Source organism: Xiphias gladius, chromosome 17, assembly GCF_016859285.1.
Source record: "Xiphias gladius isolate SHS-SW01 ecotype Sanya breed wild chromosome 17, ASM1685928v1, whole genome shotgun sequence".
NCBI classification, from domain to species: domain Eukaryota; kingdom Metazoa; phylum Chordata; class Actinopteri; order Istiophoriformes; family Xiphiidae; genus Xiphias; species Xiphias gladius.
The window spans coordinates 12251996-12269531 of NC_053416.1; the positions used below are offsets into that span (position 1 = coordinate 12251996).

Below are 17536 nucleotides of genomic sequence, written 5' to 3' on the forward strand. Positions count from 1 at the left end.
AAGTTTTGTGATGACAGAAAAATTTATATCTGGGGGCTCACAACTTCAGAAAAATCGAGCGTGTAGAGTTTCCAGTGGCTGATCTGAACTTCTCTTTCTTGGATCATGTGACTGAATTTCTCCATCCAGTTGATTTTATGACTTGTACTTGTGGATCAGAAAAAAAAACAATTCAAGTTTAGCAATGTGACTGGATTTTTTTTTTTAATACTATATAATATCTGAATTTGGGAACCAATTAAATCAAGATTTTTGAAATTGCACTCCCTGAGAATAAGATAATCAAGGTAAAATATCTCATAATAAACTCTGTGGTATGTGATTTTCAGTATTAAGTATTCAGTAGTGAATACATTTCAGTTGACTATAGGATTTAAATACTTACAAACTTATTTTGCTTCCAAAACTCTGAACTTGATCAAATCTTTATTTACATCTTTTAAGTTCAGTGTGGATGCTCTGTTTTGTTGACCCACCATAGAAGCAAATATCACAAGTTACAAGTTGTGTGAGTGTCTCGGTTTTGCTTTGTCTGAGATATAAATCAGTCGAACCCTAAATCCATGCCACGCTGTAAAAAGTTTGTTTACTTTGGGGTTAACTCAGTGATGAACCCCGAGAGAGTTATGCAGCATAAAAGGGAAGCAACACACGATAGTCTGGAAGTCATTATGCAAAAGAGGCTAAACTCTCCCCCTCACTTAGTCCTTTCAAAGCCGCAGAAGTCCCCGAAGCCCCCTGAAAGCTGTAAACAGGTTCTAGGAGATTCTTTGGGTCTGTCTCAGAGATACTCAGCTCTCCTCATCCAAACAGTGCACACAAAAATACACATCCTGTAGTTATGTAAGGCACACACACACACACACACACAGACACACACACCGAAGCCTTTAAAAGTGCATCAGTGAAGTGGCATATGAACTCACAACTTGAAAAAGTGAAAAAGATAAGGGAATGAAGAAAATCTGTTTCAGTTGTATTTGGACACTTGTGTGTTAAAGACCTTGATGGCTTTTAATTGTACTCATCACACAATAATATCAGCTTGAAAATCACATATTTCTACACTATTTAAGGAAAGTTGTAGACTGTGATTTTTCCTTAAATTGATTGATTCCAAACACATTTTGGAACAATCACTGAACAAAAGTTTTCAGGTAAAAATTCACTATTAAAGATTTTTTTAATGTGTTTAGACATTTTCTGTGATTTACTGTTGTCAGAGGAGCATGGCGTCTAGATGACTATAATTTCCTCCACCTATAATTATGCCGTCAAAATAAAGATGAGATCTACTGTGTCGGGCAGAAATCATTTGTCATTCCTGCAAATGTTAATATGAAAAACTGATTTTTGATTCCACTGCAAGGTGTGTATGGCATTGTCCACACTGCTGGCGAAGCCACTGAAGGGGTTAAGTGTCGATACCGCGGGCTGGTTTAGTTCAGCTAATGCTTTCTCTGCAAAAAAAAAAAAAAGGGGGGCAGGTAAATAAGCTTTCAAGAAATAAAATGAAACAAAAGCCAGACATCGGGTAATTTCCTGTGAGTGTGTGAGTGGGTGCTGAAGCTGTTTGTGTGAGTAGGTGGGGGTTCATGTGTGTGTGTGTGTGTGTGTGTGTGTGTGTGTGTGTGTGTGTGTGTGTGTGTGTGTGTGTGAGTGTACTGTTTGGTGGTCTCTTTTATGTTTCTTTCTCACAAGTGCTGTTTGGCATTCCTGTACAAGCCTAGACCTAAGAAAATGGATGAAGGGAGAGGGAGGGGGGAGGAGGGATGGGAATAGAAACAGAAAAAATGGCATTGTTAACGCAATCATATTTACACAAACTTTTTCAGTTTCAACTTGAGTTCTCCAGAGCTTCACAAAAAGTTTCTTTACCATGTTTTAGTTGGGATATTTGTTACAGGAAGCCAAAACCTCTTAACTCTAGCATCTAAACAAGGACTTCCTTAGTGTGTTTAATTGGTCTGCTTGTGTGTGTTGTCTCCTTGTTAGTGCGTGTAGTGTGTGTGTGTGTGTGTGTGTGTGTGTGTCTGTGTGGGGTGATGGGGGTGTTAAACAGCTGCTGACCAGTAGCTGTAATTCATCCCATGTTCCAGCGCTCCTAAGAGAGGAATGCCGTGATCGTACGATGTGGACACTTTCCCCTGCTCAACTTACTTTTGGCTGCCACTGCACATATCTTAAAATCAGAGTTATTTAGGAGTCTCATGGGAAATTATTGTACTTCAGCCTGGTTTCCACTACAGACAAAAAAAGGTTACGTTCGGTTCCAGACTGAGTTTTAAGACACATGTTACATTCCCAAAGATTTCATTCAGACTTTTCTAAACCAAATCAGAGGATACTTTTGTTTCAATGTAGAAATTCAAATTTTCTAAAAGACTGTGTGTTTACATTTCTGGGGTCTCATTGTGGGGTCATACAGGAAGCATACATTGGCTGGTCCTAAGTCATGAAAATCATCCTGACAGACCCAAACCATTATGAAGTTGTGTTCAAGCAGTGTAGGAATTGCTTTAACTAACTTACCATTACCGCAATCCCTGAAGGGGATTGTGTGTCCCTGAAGGGACTGGTCAAGACCAGTGAGTTTTACACTGGTCTTGACCTGTAGAATTGTCCCCGTGAAAGACTGTGCTCCTCCCTCCTGGTCTTGTTGTTAAGTCTACTGTATAACTGCTTGTTTCATATTCAGAATAAGTCATGTCCAACAAAATGTGATTCAAAGAGGAAGGTGGGTTCAAATGACTTTAAACGATGCAGGGATTTTTAGGTCTCAGGCAGCCAGACTCATGTCACACTTTTGATGAATGATTCACCGGATTTCCGAGGGTTGCCAGTGGCTCGAAGCTCAGGTGCTGATCACAACTATCTTGTAGTTCACAGCCAACACTCAGCCTCAGCTGGTCAGACTCATCTGTCCACATGGTTGGACGAGCTGGTGTCAACGTCTCTAATAAAGACTGATTTATGTTGAAACCCCGCTCATAAATGTGCTGTGCTAACTTTTCCTTCACTGGGGCGTTGGACCTTCACCGTGCACGACGATGTTCAGAGCTTGACACTAAAAGACTCTGCTCACCTTAAATCTGAGTTCAAGCGCGATGTTGAAACTTTAAACTTTCAAGACACATAAACTGAGGGTGGACTTTTCAGCAAAGTAGGAGACATAGTCCAGAGGTTAAACTTTTGTGTGTAATCTGCTCCCTCTGCTTTGCAACACCTGTGCCTTTTGTGAGGCCTCAGCGTCAAAGACACAAATGTTCGGTGGTTTGTGCTCATTCTTTGAAGCAAGGCAAAGTGAAACAGTTGTGGTTTAGAGAAAAAAAAAAATACAGCGGGGTAAACAGTTTTTCACACTAGAAACAATCCAGAAATCCTTTTGGATGGTTTATTTTCTCTATTTCGAGGTAAACACTGCACAACACTATGTGCTTATTTAAAACTCACTCTCCATGTTACAGGCCCAGAACAAGCCCAGGTTTTAGGGGCAAACGAGAATCCCCAGTTTACAGTACAGTGCCACAGAGTGAGCTTTGTAACATTCCCATAACCAACAAACAAGTTTCCAATTACAAACTATGATTAACAGACAGAGGGATCATAGAGGTTTGAGCCTGTCAAATCCCTTGAGGTCCATTTAGTAACAGGGATAGAGAACACACGGCTACTGTTAAATACCTCACGCAGTGACACCACTACAGTATGCAGTGGTGTAAGAAGTATTCTGATCCTTAAAGTGAAAGTAGTAGAGTAGTGGCATACTTTATTCAGTAAACCCTGGTGGGATCTAGCCATGAAAATAATTTGGTTTTATTTGTCCAGGCTTTGAGTTCAAGGTGGATGGAACTGCATTTTTGGTGCTCACATCACTGAAAAATGCTATGAACAGTTTTCATCTTTCTTTCTTTCCTGGGTTTATGTATTGAGTTTAAATTTGGAACAGTACAAATAAACATCTTGAACAAGTTACTGTACATTTTTTCTTGTTAACCCGAATCCAAGCACCAATCTGACAAAAGATAAACACATGCATAAAACGTAAACCTCAAATTTAACCACAACTGACAGTGACCAAAATAATTTACTATGGAAATAAATAAACACAAATCAATTAATGATTAATAATAATACCACTATTAATAATACTAGTTATTTAAAAAACTAAAAAATAAATAAACTGGAACTATTTTCTATTTTTCAGAGATATATTCTCTGTGAAAACCGTTCACAGTGAAACCTATGGATTATCCATCTTATTATCCATGTTATCCATCATAAAGCCTACACTATCTGAACCAATGCTATCGTGGCTTGATGCCACTAGAGACGAGTGAGGAAAATGTGTTTTTGGTTTTTGGGTGTGAGCAAGCCCTAGACGTAAAACCATGGAACTATTAGCAACACTGATTCATTCATATGAAAGAGGCATCAGTGTTGTATTGGGTTCAACTTATACTATTGGACTGTTTAATGTTCAGCAATTGCAAAGGGCATGGAATGTAGAGGAGTAGAAGTATAAAGTAACACAAAATAAAAAATATTCAAGTAATGTACAGGTACCTCAAAACTGTGCTTAAGTAGAGTACCTGAGCAACTTCCCTTTGAGACTTCCCATATACGCTAATAGGTGTGCCTGTGCATGATTTGTTTGATACGTATTGTATCAAAATAGCCAAGGATTCTATTTCCAATAAATACTTCCTTGGTGGCTCGTGAAAAAGATGAACGTGCTTGGCTTTATTAACGTGCAATCCTTCCATTAAAATGCAATGAGCAGAACGTACATTCTTATGTTGTGAAGACATGTTTCTTACACAGCTGATAATTATTTTAATTTCCTTTTTCCCTGTTATAGCTGTCGATTGTTCATTAAGTTAATATCATGCTATGATATGTGTATTCATAATACATTAAACATCACAAGCAATGAGACAGACAGCAAGTCACAGTGGCAGGCCTGTTGGCTGGCATCGCTGCTGTTGGCCTTTCACTTTCTGTTCATCAACTGTAAATACAAACAAAGCAGTGAATGTGCTGAACTCAGTTGTCAACAGCCGGCCTGTGTACACGTGGAAATATTTGTCTGTCTTTCCTGTCTCAGAAACATCCAGCACAGGCATAAAGAATGCATTGTGACAGTGTTGATCTGTGTGTGTGGGGAATTTAGTAATGGTTAAATTAGATTTCAATCAATATCAGATGATACCAAAGTCAAACGGGAGGCCTGGAATATCATGTCTCTTCATTTCAGTTCACTTCAACTCCACCAGTTCCTGATATTCATTTCATCTGTTTTATTCTGTGGAGCAAATGTGATGCAGGTATCCTCCACATGGAACCGCAACTGTAATCAATCATTTGTCTAGTAGATAAAACCTCATCTGTGTGGCTAGTTTCAGTCCCTGGTTGAAGTATTGAACTATTTAATCTAAGTAGTACAGACATAAATTCCTCATGCCACTCCCGTTGCTGTCGGCCCGTTTGATGGTTGCTCTCTTCACAAAGATTGTCTACATGGGAGTAAAGCATTGCCGGAGTACAGGTTTAAATCTTTATCCACGGCATCAGATATGCTCACTCACACTGGTGTAATGAGGGGGCTTGGTGTCAATCAGGATTTTTGTTTGTGATACCGGAGGGGAGTTATCTATAGCTCATTTAGGTTTCAGGTTTCATGGTTTGGTGGAGACGGTTCGATGATTCATCCTGGTAGGCTTAATTAGATACTCCGTGTGAGAGAAGGAATTACAGAGAGAGATTGTGTGTGCGTGCGAGAAAGAGAGAGATGGGGAGGGAGAAAAAGCGTGAGAAAATACGGAAGAAATCACAGTTTCCCTTCGCATAAAATCAAATATAAGTCGTTGTGAAATCACAAATGCAACTCAAGATGAATTTAAGTTACATTAAGAACCTGAACCTAACCTAGTAGTTTTTTCCATAAACCTGACCAGTTGCTGACCGTTCCACAACTTTTAACCTCATGTTTATTATTGTTACCATGACAGCGAAGGTGCAATACGCTTGCGGCTGGTACGCTCCTATGGGTTGTATCCAAGGCTAGGGGCGAACAGCCTCTATGGTTGTTTAGGTTGGAGGACTTGGTGAATTCAGGATACAAACTGGAGTGATTCAGGTCTGGATACGAGACAGGCCTCATATTGAGGCAGAAAAGTGGGACGGATTATTACATTACAAGGTGTGTTACTTTATATGATTATTAAACTGACACTGCCTTGTGAAGTTGTTATTCAGAGCAACTGTGGACATAAGGTGACATGCTGCGACATGTATTTTAGAAGCACTGCACTGGTCAAAAAGCTGCAAAGACATCTATATCTACAGGTCATAGTCCAGCCCCATATACGAGTTTGGAATCTTTATTCAGCCACAATTGACCTCCAACTGCACTCAATTTCTGATCTCCTATTATATTTCTTTCTTCTTTACAAGGAATTTAAACATAGTCTGTGGTTGCACTCATTGTACGTCACTCTGGTGTATCACGTACATGTCTTAAATGCTACATACATACATACTATAAACAGGTCTGCCACATCTCCAAGCAGGAATGATGGGCCCCTGATGAGACATGTTGCATAGCAAGAAGTACATAATAGCATGTTTTAGGGACATGAAAACACTCTGAGAACATTCCACATACCACCTACTTTACCTAGTCATACTTCTTTATGAAAGCATGTGCATGGAAAAAGTTATTCCGTAGCAGTGTTAACATTTGTAATCTAAATTTAACAAACAGTGCTAGTTCCTGTTCTTCCATATGTCTATGATTGTTTTACAGTTTCATGTAATGTGACTCCCACTTGTGCCCTGATAATCGTCCATCTGCAATTATGACAATTTTTCAGCCTGTTGTCAGTTACTGGGTTAAATGACAGTTAAACTATAGGTACGTGCATCTGCAAAAAGTGAAAATTCAACCAATTTAAATCAATTGCTTTTCTTTCAGGCATCAAAGCATATAGTAATAATATTTCATAAAACACAATGAAATAAAAATTGTTTATCATTTCAAACTTAAGTGTTAACTACATACACAATCTCTCTTGTTTCCACGTCAGAGAACACTGTCTCACCAGTGAGTGAATATTTTATTGTTGTTCGATTGTACCTCATATTAACGGACTGCACTTGAAGATCCATTCACATCTGTTTGCTATTCCAACAACAGTAATACTGCAGCACCACATTAAATATTCATTGCTAGCATCTGGTCGGTGTGTGTGCGTGTCTGCGTGTGGCCAGGAAACAGCCGCTCAATTACATTTCCGAAGAAGGATAGCTGTGTGTGACGACTGATTTTTATTCTTTTAACAGTTTTCTCACCAGCTTGGCAAACTAAAAACCACAGCTATTGTTCAGCAATTACTTTGGTCTGAAAATTAGTGATATGTGAAATGAATAAATTTGTGTACATTTATTCATTGCTTCCATTCTGACATTTACTGAGCATACAGAAGCTTTTTAGCCATAGTACTTCATATTTATACACTAATACAAACACATTAAACTGATCACAAGTTATCAGCTCGACTTGAACATTTAATGTTCAGATTTAGACGTAAACGTGAAAGAAGGGGGCACATACTCTTCAGATAGAGGTTACTATTTCCTCCAGTATCAACTGTTCTTCTCTATCAGCTATTTATAATCACATCAACTTGCTGATGATATACGTGTAAGTCTGCAGCATTCTTATGAGATAGATTTGGGCCTGCAGCGGCCTTATGCTATGAGATCATCTGTTTTTCATTGCTGACTCAGCAATATTGCAACCACATAAATTAAGATTCATGATTTCCCATTTGCTTCTCCATGGAACGCTAGAGGCACAGACTCTTAAGTGGCACCATTGTTTTTCGCATGTGCCATACTTAATAATTTTCAAAGCACGGGATTTGAAGCAACTAACTGCTGTCCGAGCAAGAGACAGATTAAAGCAGCAGTTTTTCTTTTAATAAAGCAAAGATGTTACCACCAAGGAGCTACATCTGCTGCTAGATTTGTCTACAGCAGTCTTCTGGACCTCAGTCATAATTGTCGTAGTAAAACTAAACAGAATTCTGGTATTAAAATGATAAATGTGGGTTTTTGATTACAAATGAACTTAAACCTGCATAAAGTGATTTTTGGCCACCTGAACTCACCACAACAAGCTGTTCCAACCTCTGAGATATTATTAGCTTGTTGAGGGAAACATGTTAGCAAACACTTACCTATTCACAAATAGAGTATCTGTCAGACATGTAGCAATATTAGAATTGATTTTAGAGTCTCTGGCCACCCGATGAATTTAAGTCTAGCATGCACTTTCATGTTGGCTCTGTTTTGGTCTACTGAGGAGAAATTTCTGGCTCTTTAGCTGCTAAATGCTCCACTGTGTTCCCCTGCTGCTCGCTAACTACGTCTGTCATTCGGTGCTGTGCAGGTAGCGCACAGGGGGTTTATCGGAGCTTTTTCAATAAAAGCAGCTGCCTGCTGTAGCTGGAAACAGGGCTGATGAGTGAAATTGCTGGCCTTAAAACCAAAACAATGAGCTTAAAGAGTCTAAAAGGCTTCGTAGAGGGGAGGGGAACTGAAGTAGGTTGATAATTAACTGTGGGTTTGTCACTATGAGCTGCTCCTTTCACATTACACATAGTAAACTAATCCATTGTTAATATAAAAATATTGATTATTGCCGCTGCCCACGTTGATTTTGTTTTAGTACTTTTAACTCTGTTTCGTAGAGTTTATAGGTTTTTCTGCTGTCATAAATACAGTAAATATTGTTATATTCTTTTTTTTTCTTATTCTTTTTTTTACTGCACCCACTGTATCAGTCCTGTAACATATATTAAATCTGGTAATGTTTGTGCACCAGTTAGGAAACGCTGTTGCACAACATTCAAAGATTTAAAGACCTTTGGGCTGATGAAAAATGTTAATAACCCAGGCTATTCTATTAAAAATACATCTATGTCAGTAAAATTCTTGCTCACTTAATGAAAATAAATTAATTGGAGATTACTGGGTATTTGACAACATTATTAAGTATCAGACTATCAGACTCTATTTACTACCAGTGAATCTGAAGCTGAGGAATCAGCATTTGTGCAACAGCTTAGATGGCGTCATTCTCCCCACCAGCAGAGATCATCCAGAAGGAGGCAGACAGCTCATGATTACAACATGAGCTTGTCTTACCTGGTTCTTTCAGGTTCTTCTTGGCTACGTAACACAGAGCAAAATTCAGAGGGTAAATAGATTTGAAGGCAATTAAAAAGACTTTTTAGATGCAGCCAAGGGTACGTCAAATGATAACCGTCCGGGGGAAAAAGGACAGAGAGATGGGAGCTCTCTGTAGTTTGACTCTGATTTATTGGCAACAGGCTTTGAAGAAAAACATATCTGAAATGTCAGGCTGTTCATCCGCTCAATAAATCTCCAGACTACAGCCCTCTCAACCTTTCTTGCTCTTTGGTTAGTCCTCCTTTGATGTACCCTTAGTAACAGCTAAAGGAGCAGTTTGTAAATACTGCTTGGGGACACATGCTGAAATATGATTATTGGCTTTGTTTACGTCTTTGGAAATTACTGTATGGGCATTTTTTTCTCTGAAACGTTCTTCTTAAACGTAGTTGTGAAAATGCGATCAACTGAACAATTGAAAATTAACAGTGTCAGCATGTGTCTGATTACTGGTCAATTTGTGTTTGTCTGAATCCAAAGTCCTGAGAGGAGGTTTGTAAATTTGTTTACACTGAATTGATCTGATTTCACCTCAGTGACGTTGGAGGGACATTATCTGACTCATATTCTCTCTCTTGTTTGTTTACTTTTGTATCATTAGCTTACATCAGTGTGCATCAACTTTCATCTGTTGCGTCACAGCAGCTCATTGTGCAAGGTTTAAACGAGACATTGAAAACAGTGTCTCGCATGATGCAAGGATACCTGATACCTGATGTTAACATCCAGCTGGTTAGACATCAGTGCCACTTTTTGAGACATTAACTGGGATGGGTAAGTGTCTGACTCACGCTGAGTCAGGTCTTCAGACAGAGCTCCACATGCCTGCAGTTGTCTGAAAGACAGATTCCCATGAATGTTTATGAGATCATTCCCTCTGCAGTAGAAAGAGTGTACTCTAGCTCAGCGACTCACTCTGTAATTGGCTGGGGAAATTAAAAAAAATCAAGAAGTGGGGCAGAGAGGATACTAGGATATCAACTAACAAATGGGAGAGGTATTTTCTGCCAGTGAGGCGTCCAAATTTCAGCCCAACATCTTCATTGTTGAAGATGATACTCAGACCTTGCGGCTTTTTGCTTAAGACGCTGATCAGTGCATTATTGACAGTGGTTGTTCAGATTATCCTCTAAGGACCTAAAGGCCAGCATATTTTCTGAGCCCCGTCTATGTTTTCATTTCTTTTTAGTCACGCTAACAGCTAGTGACTCTACGGATGGCAATGTCGGTCTGTTGGGTTTTTAGTCAAATATCTGAACTGTTGGATGGATTGCCATGAAATTTAGTAGGCTACAAACATTCATGTCCTCCACAGAATGAACTGAAATAGCCTTGGTGATCCCCTGAGCTTTCCTCCAGCACATTCACCAGGTCCAAATACTTTGGTTTATGACCAAATCCTTGCAAAACTAATGACATTTCCATCAGCCTTAGCGGTACCTTTTTTTGTTTAGTGCTAATTAGCAAATGTTAGCATGCTAACACTATGATGAACTAGGGTGGTAAACTTGCTAAACATTATACCTGCTCAGCATCAGCGTGTTACGATGTTGCTGAGAGCGTGTTGGACTAGTGTTTGTTTTTTTCTATGGGCGTTGTGTGTTTTCTGTGAAGGACAATTCTTTATCTAAATATAAGCCCCTGACCAAAACTCAAAGCACTGAGCTTTACTCCATTGCCTCCAAAATTAAGAGACAGATCAAATGTGTAAAAACGCCAATTTCAGGCAATTAAATCTAAATGTTTTCTGGTGCGGCTTAAGGTATTCTTATAGAAAGTTTGTACCACCCTTTGTTCATTTAGAAGATAAACTACTTTTCAATTGTGTAAACCCATGTAAAAAATTAAAGCTAAAAAAATAAATAAATAAAAACAGGCTCTTAACAGCAGCCTGCTAATTACCCGGTTACCCACTGAGGTCGGTGATGAACGTAGCCTTACCTGTTTGTTTACAGATGCCACAGGTTAAATGCTGAAAGAAACCGACTGACTGAATGACAATAGAAGGAAAATAAATAGGAAACACACGCACACACACGCACACCACCGATTTATTCGGCCGATGATCAAATATACCGTATGCTGGGGACCAATTAGCCACATTTATACCTGTGGCGTTGAACAAAACGCTGATTATTCTGACCCCCCCGGGCAGCTCCATTCCCCTCCCACTCCTCGCAGACCGGGCGAAGGGGGCAGGGCAACCCGCCGTCCCACGTCAGAGGCGGCTTCGTTATTTAAACTTGAATCAAGAGGGGAGGAAAGTTTTCACAGTCGGGACAGCGTTGCCTAGCAGCTGGGCAGAGGACTCCGGCTAGTTCACGTTGTCTCTCTCCACTCGTATTATCCCGGAACCGCGGACATTTCCCGTCCCCGTCCGCCTGTCATCTGCCTGTCTCTCTCGCGCAGTCTCTCCACGCCAAACATGCCCCAGACCGTGACACTAAAGGGACCGTCTCCTTGGGGTTTTCGACTGGTGGGAGGACGGGACTTCAGCACGCCGCTGACCATCTCCCGGGTAGGTAGTCAACTCTGCGGTCCGTCGTCGTGCCACGCGCGGCCGTTCCTCGAGCCGCGCGCACGGTGCGCGCCGCCGGACGGACCCACCGGCACCTCAGCGTGACAATAAAGTTCGGATTTCATCCTTTCCACAAAAGAAAACCGCGATCTTCGCCCCCGCCACCGCTACTCCAGTGACTTTGCCACCCCCGCGGACACGCTTGTACTAGACGACTTGGAGGGCTAGAGACGGGTCAACCGGGAATTTTCTGGCCCGGCGAATTAATCTCAAAGAAGAGGTCCCTTACCTCTGACAGCAGTAATAATAATTGCGTGAACAGCAGCTTCGCTCTAAAAGCTGACAGATGGCGCCGTCTAATCCCTGGCAGCTGCCAGTGCAGTTTAGTGAGTGATCGAAGTTGGCCGTCCATCAGTCAAAGGCTTTGAGTAGCCTCGGTGAGAGAAAACACATTAGAGTGATATTTTTTAAATAATTTGAGTGAAATTACATCAATATAAAGACTCCTCAAACAGGCCATATGGTTCACTTAAAGGAGTTTATTCTTGATTATGAAATAAGTAATTATAATAATCCTGATATATAAATAATGTAATTTAAAGTAATTTTTCCAAATTTTGACCACGTGCCAGTAAGTGGCTCCAGCTTATAGTGAGACAGGCTCATGTAAAACTGTTGCTAATATGTGGAAATTGCATTACTATTATTATTGTTACTGTATTATTGCATGTGTTCTTTAATCATTGTTAATTCTGTTGATGGTATTAGTAGATAAAGTAGTGGTAGTACTATTCTCAAACTTTCATGAACTTTCCTGACCCTCAGAATATGGGTCAAGAGTCAGTGTGCTGGCAGTGGATCTGGCAGTAGCCTATAGTTTATCCCAACCAGGGTAAACACAGCCCGGTCCGGCTGCAGGGCTTGCAGAAGGGGGGGGGGGGTCTGCTGACATTTGTTTTTCATCAGAGCTCATTGGTGCTGCTGAGAGATTCCAGGTGTTGTGCTCAGCTGTATAACCGGCCCCAAACCGACCCTTTAACTACAGGCCCCTTGCACTTCAGATTAGAGGTGTAATTTTTAGATTTACTGTCGGCGATTAGCGACTTTGAGAGAAGCAGACGAATGCCTGAAGGTCAGCTGAAGTGTGCTCTCTGTTTTGAAACCGACCTACGATATCCCTAAAAAGGGTTGTGATGCAACGGTGAAGTATACTTTAACTCTCAGTGTGTGCAACGTCTTGACACTTGTACGCCTGTGGGTTAGTGGACACACTTGCTAACTTGGCGCCTTCGCTTCTCCAAATCAAAGTGAATGTCAGCTGAATGTTTCAACTTAAGAAAAAAAAAAAAAATTCCAGAAATCAAACATGGCTTCAACACACTGCACACTCTTTGTACCTAAATGTCTTATTTTGGAAGGAGCTCAAATATTATTGGCGAAGCCAGCTTTCTGTGGAAGGATCACTTGCTTTATGCTTGATCTTCATGTTTCAGTAAGTATTTATGGCCATGTTGCAGAGTTTCCAACAGAGATTGTGCTCAACACCAGATTTCAATGGGGGAAAAAAGGGAAATCTACACTATGGCCTCAGCTCTCTTGTGTTTAATGTGTACTTTATAGTCAAAACGTTGCCTAGTGCAGCTTCAGGGCATGTTAGGTTTTGTGATGCATACCTTCCTAACTTCTTCAGTAATTTGTACCGCAGGCAAGTTTTGGGCTCAATACAACCAATCTCCAAATTTCTCATCTGCTAAATCTGTGCATAGTTGCATGACTGCCAGTATGAAAACCATGGAATGCACAGGGAAGTCTATTGCATTGTGAACATTTTGTAACGCTGTGATGATGCAATCAGTGAAATTAATTACAGGTTTCACTTGGCAGATGATTACATAGCAAAAGTGGCAATAAAAACCAGCGCTCACATGGAAAAGCTGTTTACAAGAATAAATAGGGGAGTTTTGGCTAATTCCAAATTCTTGGCTTGAAAATTAGAGAAGGAAGCAGCTGTTGAGATGCAAGCATATTTAGCAAAATATGTCATGTCAGAGGCACAAATACACACATTCTTTTGGCCGGCAAGTCTCACCATTATATTACCTCTAGAAGACTACCAGCCATCACAGAGCAGTTCAATGTCAGATCGACGCCAGATGCTCTGAAACACAGAATGTGTTTATTGGCAGGACTCGACAATTGTTTTATCCTGATTTCTTATATTTTGGTTTACATGAGTGCAAAAAATCGGAAATAAATTTGAGAAGAAGTGATTTTAAAAAAAAAAATAGAAGCGATGGGAAAGGAATCCTCTCGCCTCACCTCATGGGAGCTGGTTGCATTTCGAGTTTGGAGCACAATGTGATTCATTGCTGTTGATATATTGGACTATCTCCTAAACTGACTATTCATCATATGCTCCATGCATTCCTGTTGTACAGTGCATGCCCAAGACAGCAATTATAATGTGCTGAGTGGTGACAAAAAACGAGATGCATGGAAGGAGATGAAGAGTGTGTTTGTGAGAGTGTTTAAGAGAAGGATACTTTATGTCTTACAGGATCCAAAATGCGTCTTTGGGGGGAATTTTAGTATTATGTAAACTTCGTATAAGCCAGAACAGTCTGAAGGGTGTAACAGTGTCTGTGAACTCCGTAAGAAAGGAGAAGGTTTAAGACGGGACCTAAAAGCTCTGGTGCTTTTGAGTTTTACAGCAATCCTTTCAATCATACCTCTACTTTGCATGACTGACAGATCTCCTCCCTTCTTCCTCCATGTCTTTCTGCATATATAAAAGTGAATGCCATCAAACACCTGCGCCTGGAGACAGCGAAAGTTGTAAATACCAGAAAACAAGTTCTTATGGCAGCTGGTTCTTTGCTTAAGGTGATAATGTCCCAGAATAAGCACATTAGTCCCCTGCCAGCCATACAGGACTCTAGCCAGTTAATGGTGAGTCTAGTTGACTCTTGAAACATTTGCTCTGATAGTGTGTGTGTGTGTGTGTGTGTGTGTGTGTGCAGTGGTGAGTTGTTAAATGGCCATGTGTGCATGAGAGAGAATGAGTGGCAGAGAAACAAAAACATATAAAATCACTTATGTAACTGCAGAAGTATTTAGACAGGATACGTTGAATATGGCAGCCGAGGTATAATGCCTTTTGTAAACCAATGTCTAGCCAGAAGGTGACGTAGGACGCTTGTCAGTCCTGCCAACTGGCAAACAATTGTCTTCTCGGCAGGAATTGACAGCTGAGTGTTGGTTATGAGCCGAATCACTGTCCAGCTTCCCCTCTGAGAACTTTGTGTTGTGCATTCTGCTGTGTGGTCTGTCTTGTTGATCCAAGATGGGAATTGGTCTGTGCAGATTTCAGACAGTTCATAGTGCATTTAGAGGTCTTGAATGCGCAAGCTCTTGAGTAACAGTATTTGTAGTCTGTGGATAGTTTTTTGATTATTTGATTATTGGTTTCGTGGGTGAAATGTAAGAGAAAAATGAAAAAAGTCCCAGTTTCCCACATCCCAACATGATGTCTTCAGAGTACTTGTTTAGTCCAACCAACAGTCCAAATTTGAAGATATTCAGTTACAGTGTGACAAAACAGAGAAAACCAACAACTCCTCAAGTTCATAGTTTCTGAACAAGTCATTATTTTTTTTAAAAATGACTATATTTGACAGATAGGATGTAGTCTTTAATGCACACTTAAGAACTGGTAGCAAATCCAATGTGGAACTCTGACATGAAATCAGTTTTGTCGGGTTGCAACCAAGATTATTTTCATTATTGATTAATTTTTCAGTCTATAAAATGTAAGCAAATTGAAAAAAAATGCCCATTTGAATATCTTCAAATTGCCTTTTCTTTCTCTAACAGTCCCAATTCCAACGATATTCAGTTTCCTATCACATAATGAAAACCAGCAAATCCCCACAATTTAAAATCTGGAACTAGGGACTATGTTTGGCATTAATTCAAGTCAGTACCCACCACAAAGACATAATCGATCCAGCAAAACTCAAAGGCTTCTTCTCCATAAAGATTCATGTAATAACTGATCTGTGGCTCGTTGTATATAGAGTAAGTAATTGACTAACATTATCTCACTTTTTCTCCATCTGAATGGAATCAAAGTCCAACCTCATGCAGACTGATACGTTATCAGAGTAGGATAAACTGTCTGTGTGGTCAAATGCTGTTTATGCATTTAGAGGATAGGTTCATAGGTTTTGAAGTCTAACAACATTGACATGCCCATTGGTACATTTAAGGCATTATTGGTCCCCCTAATCATTCCTCCTGTCCATACTGGCTGCAAAGAGATGGCTTCTTTTAGTGGTGTCAATGTAAGTGATGGGGGAGAGTGATGAAGGTGTCACAGCCAGTATGGACAAGAGCAATGTCTTACGAAGACCAAAAACTCTTCTGATGGACATGTGGACATGTGAGTATTGTTCTAAGACTGCCTTGAAAAATTGCCAACCTATCCTTTAAGGAAGAAATGAGACAGAGAGAAGGAGAAAGTCAGACTGATGTATTATCTGCACATTCCCTGTCATCAGTCATACCAAACTGTAAGCTCCCACTTAACAACATTTGCTCCTGGTTATGGAATTTCTGGAATTTTATAGAGTGAAGAGAAAAGGCTCTAGCCATATCAAGTCATATCGCTCCATATTTCTTATGCTGATTATACAAGGGTATCGGATTCACAGCGTATTAAGAGCAAATATAACTTTGATTGCATTAGCAGTTATACATCAAATTGGCTCAGTGTCCTTTGCAACCATTAATCTCTCAGTGTACATCTGTCTAGCTCTCTGTCAAATACCAGAGACAGAACATGTGACCTAAAGCCACACTGGTTGTTTCTCTGACACTGCGGGTTGTTATGGTCAGCTTTCGGCGGTTCCCGGGCTGCTCCTTTCGCCAGGCTAGAACTATAGATGCTACGAGCTGCATCGTCTCAGCAAACCGAGCAAAAGATAACAGATGGTGCTCTCCAAGAATTTCCTGTTGTCGGCGAATTTGTGGAGTTCCTGAAACAGTAAGTTAGGGGGAACAATGCTGTTGCTGAGCATTTCCTGCTCATCTGGTTATCTGATGTATGAAAGTGACTTTCTGTTATTAGTTAACACAAGACTGTGTGAGCAGCACCTTGAGAATTGAGCCGATTTCTTGTCTTTTAACAGGAAAAATTCAGAAAAAAAAATCACTAAATTTCTACACACTTATTGATGAATAATATTGATGAGTAATATTTTGGTCATTCTAGACATACACACATGTATTACAGACTGCAATTAAGTTCAAGCGACTCTCCCGTTTCTTCGTGTTCTCGTTAAAGTCTAACCTTACATGTTTAATCATAAGCTACAGTATTGCTTATTGGTCTTGGCAGGTTCAGTGTCTTTGTTTGAGCGTGATAATCACACGACAGTCAGAACCTCACACTCCAGGCTATGTAATGTCTCTCCAAAGCGACACGAAGGTCATAACCATGGTTCCTATCGCATGTCCAACAAGCAAACAAAGGCGTCTGACACACTGCCAGAAATCATTCTCTCTGTTGTTCAGACGTGCAACTCAGCCCTCCCACCCAGCAGAAAGCGCCTCTGTGGAATTCACGCATGAGAAGAAAACATTTAAAAGATACACTTTCTTCTTTCAGAGAGCTTGGAAATAACCAATCCAAAAGTGTCGATTTGGTGATTTGCAGGTCAAGAGGTGTTTAGATGACCGAGTTAGATTAAATGTTGTTTG

At 40.3% G+C, this 17536-nt stretch overlaps 1 protein-coding gene across 3 annotated transcripts in view; it reads left to right on the plus strand.

Annotated features, from left to right (window-relative positions):
- The first annotated feature begins 11500 nt into the window (after positions 1 to 11500).
- Positions 11501 to 17536, plus strand: part of pdlim4 (PDZ and LIM domain 4) — a 45827-nt gene continuing 39791 nt past the window's right edge. The window contains exon 1 of one of the 3 annotated variants that reach the window (XM_040150006.1): positions 11501 to 11776. In XM_040150006.1, coding sequence (XP_040005940.1) covers positions 11684 to 11776 — 93 coding nt within the window. In that variant the 5' untranslated portion in view covers positions 11501 to 11683. Of the gene's footprint in view, positions 11777 to 11880; positions 12214 to 16504; positions 16821 to 17536 lie in introns of those variants that run through there. The other 2 variants (XM_040150007.1, XM_040150004.1) reach the window with 2 other exon arrangements.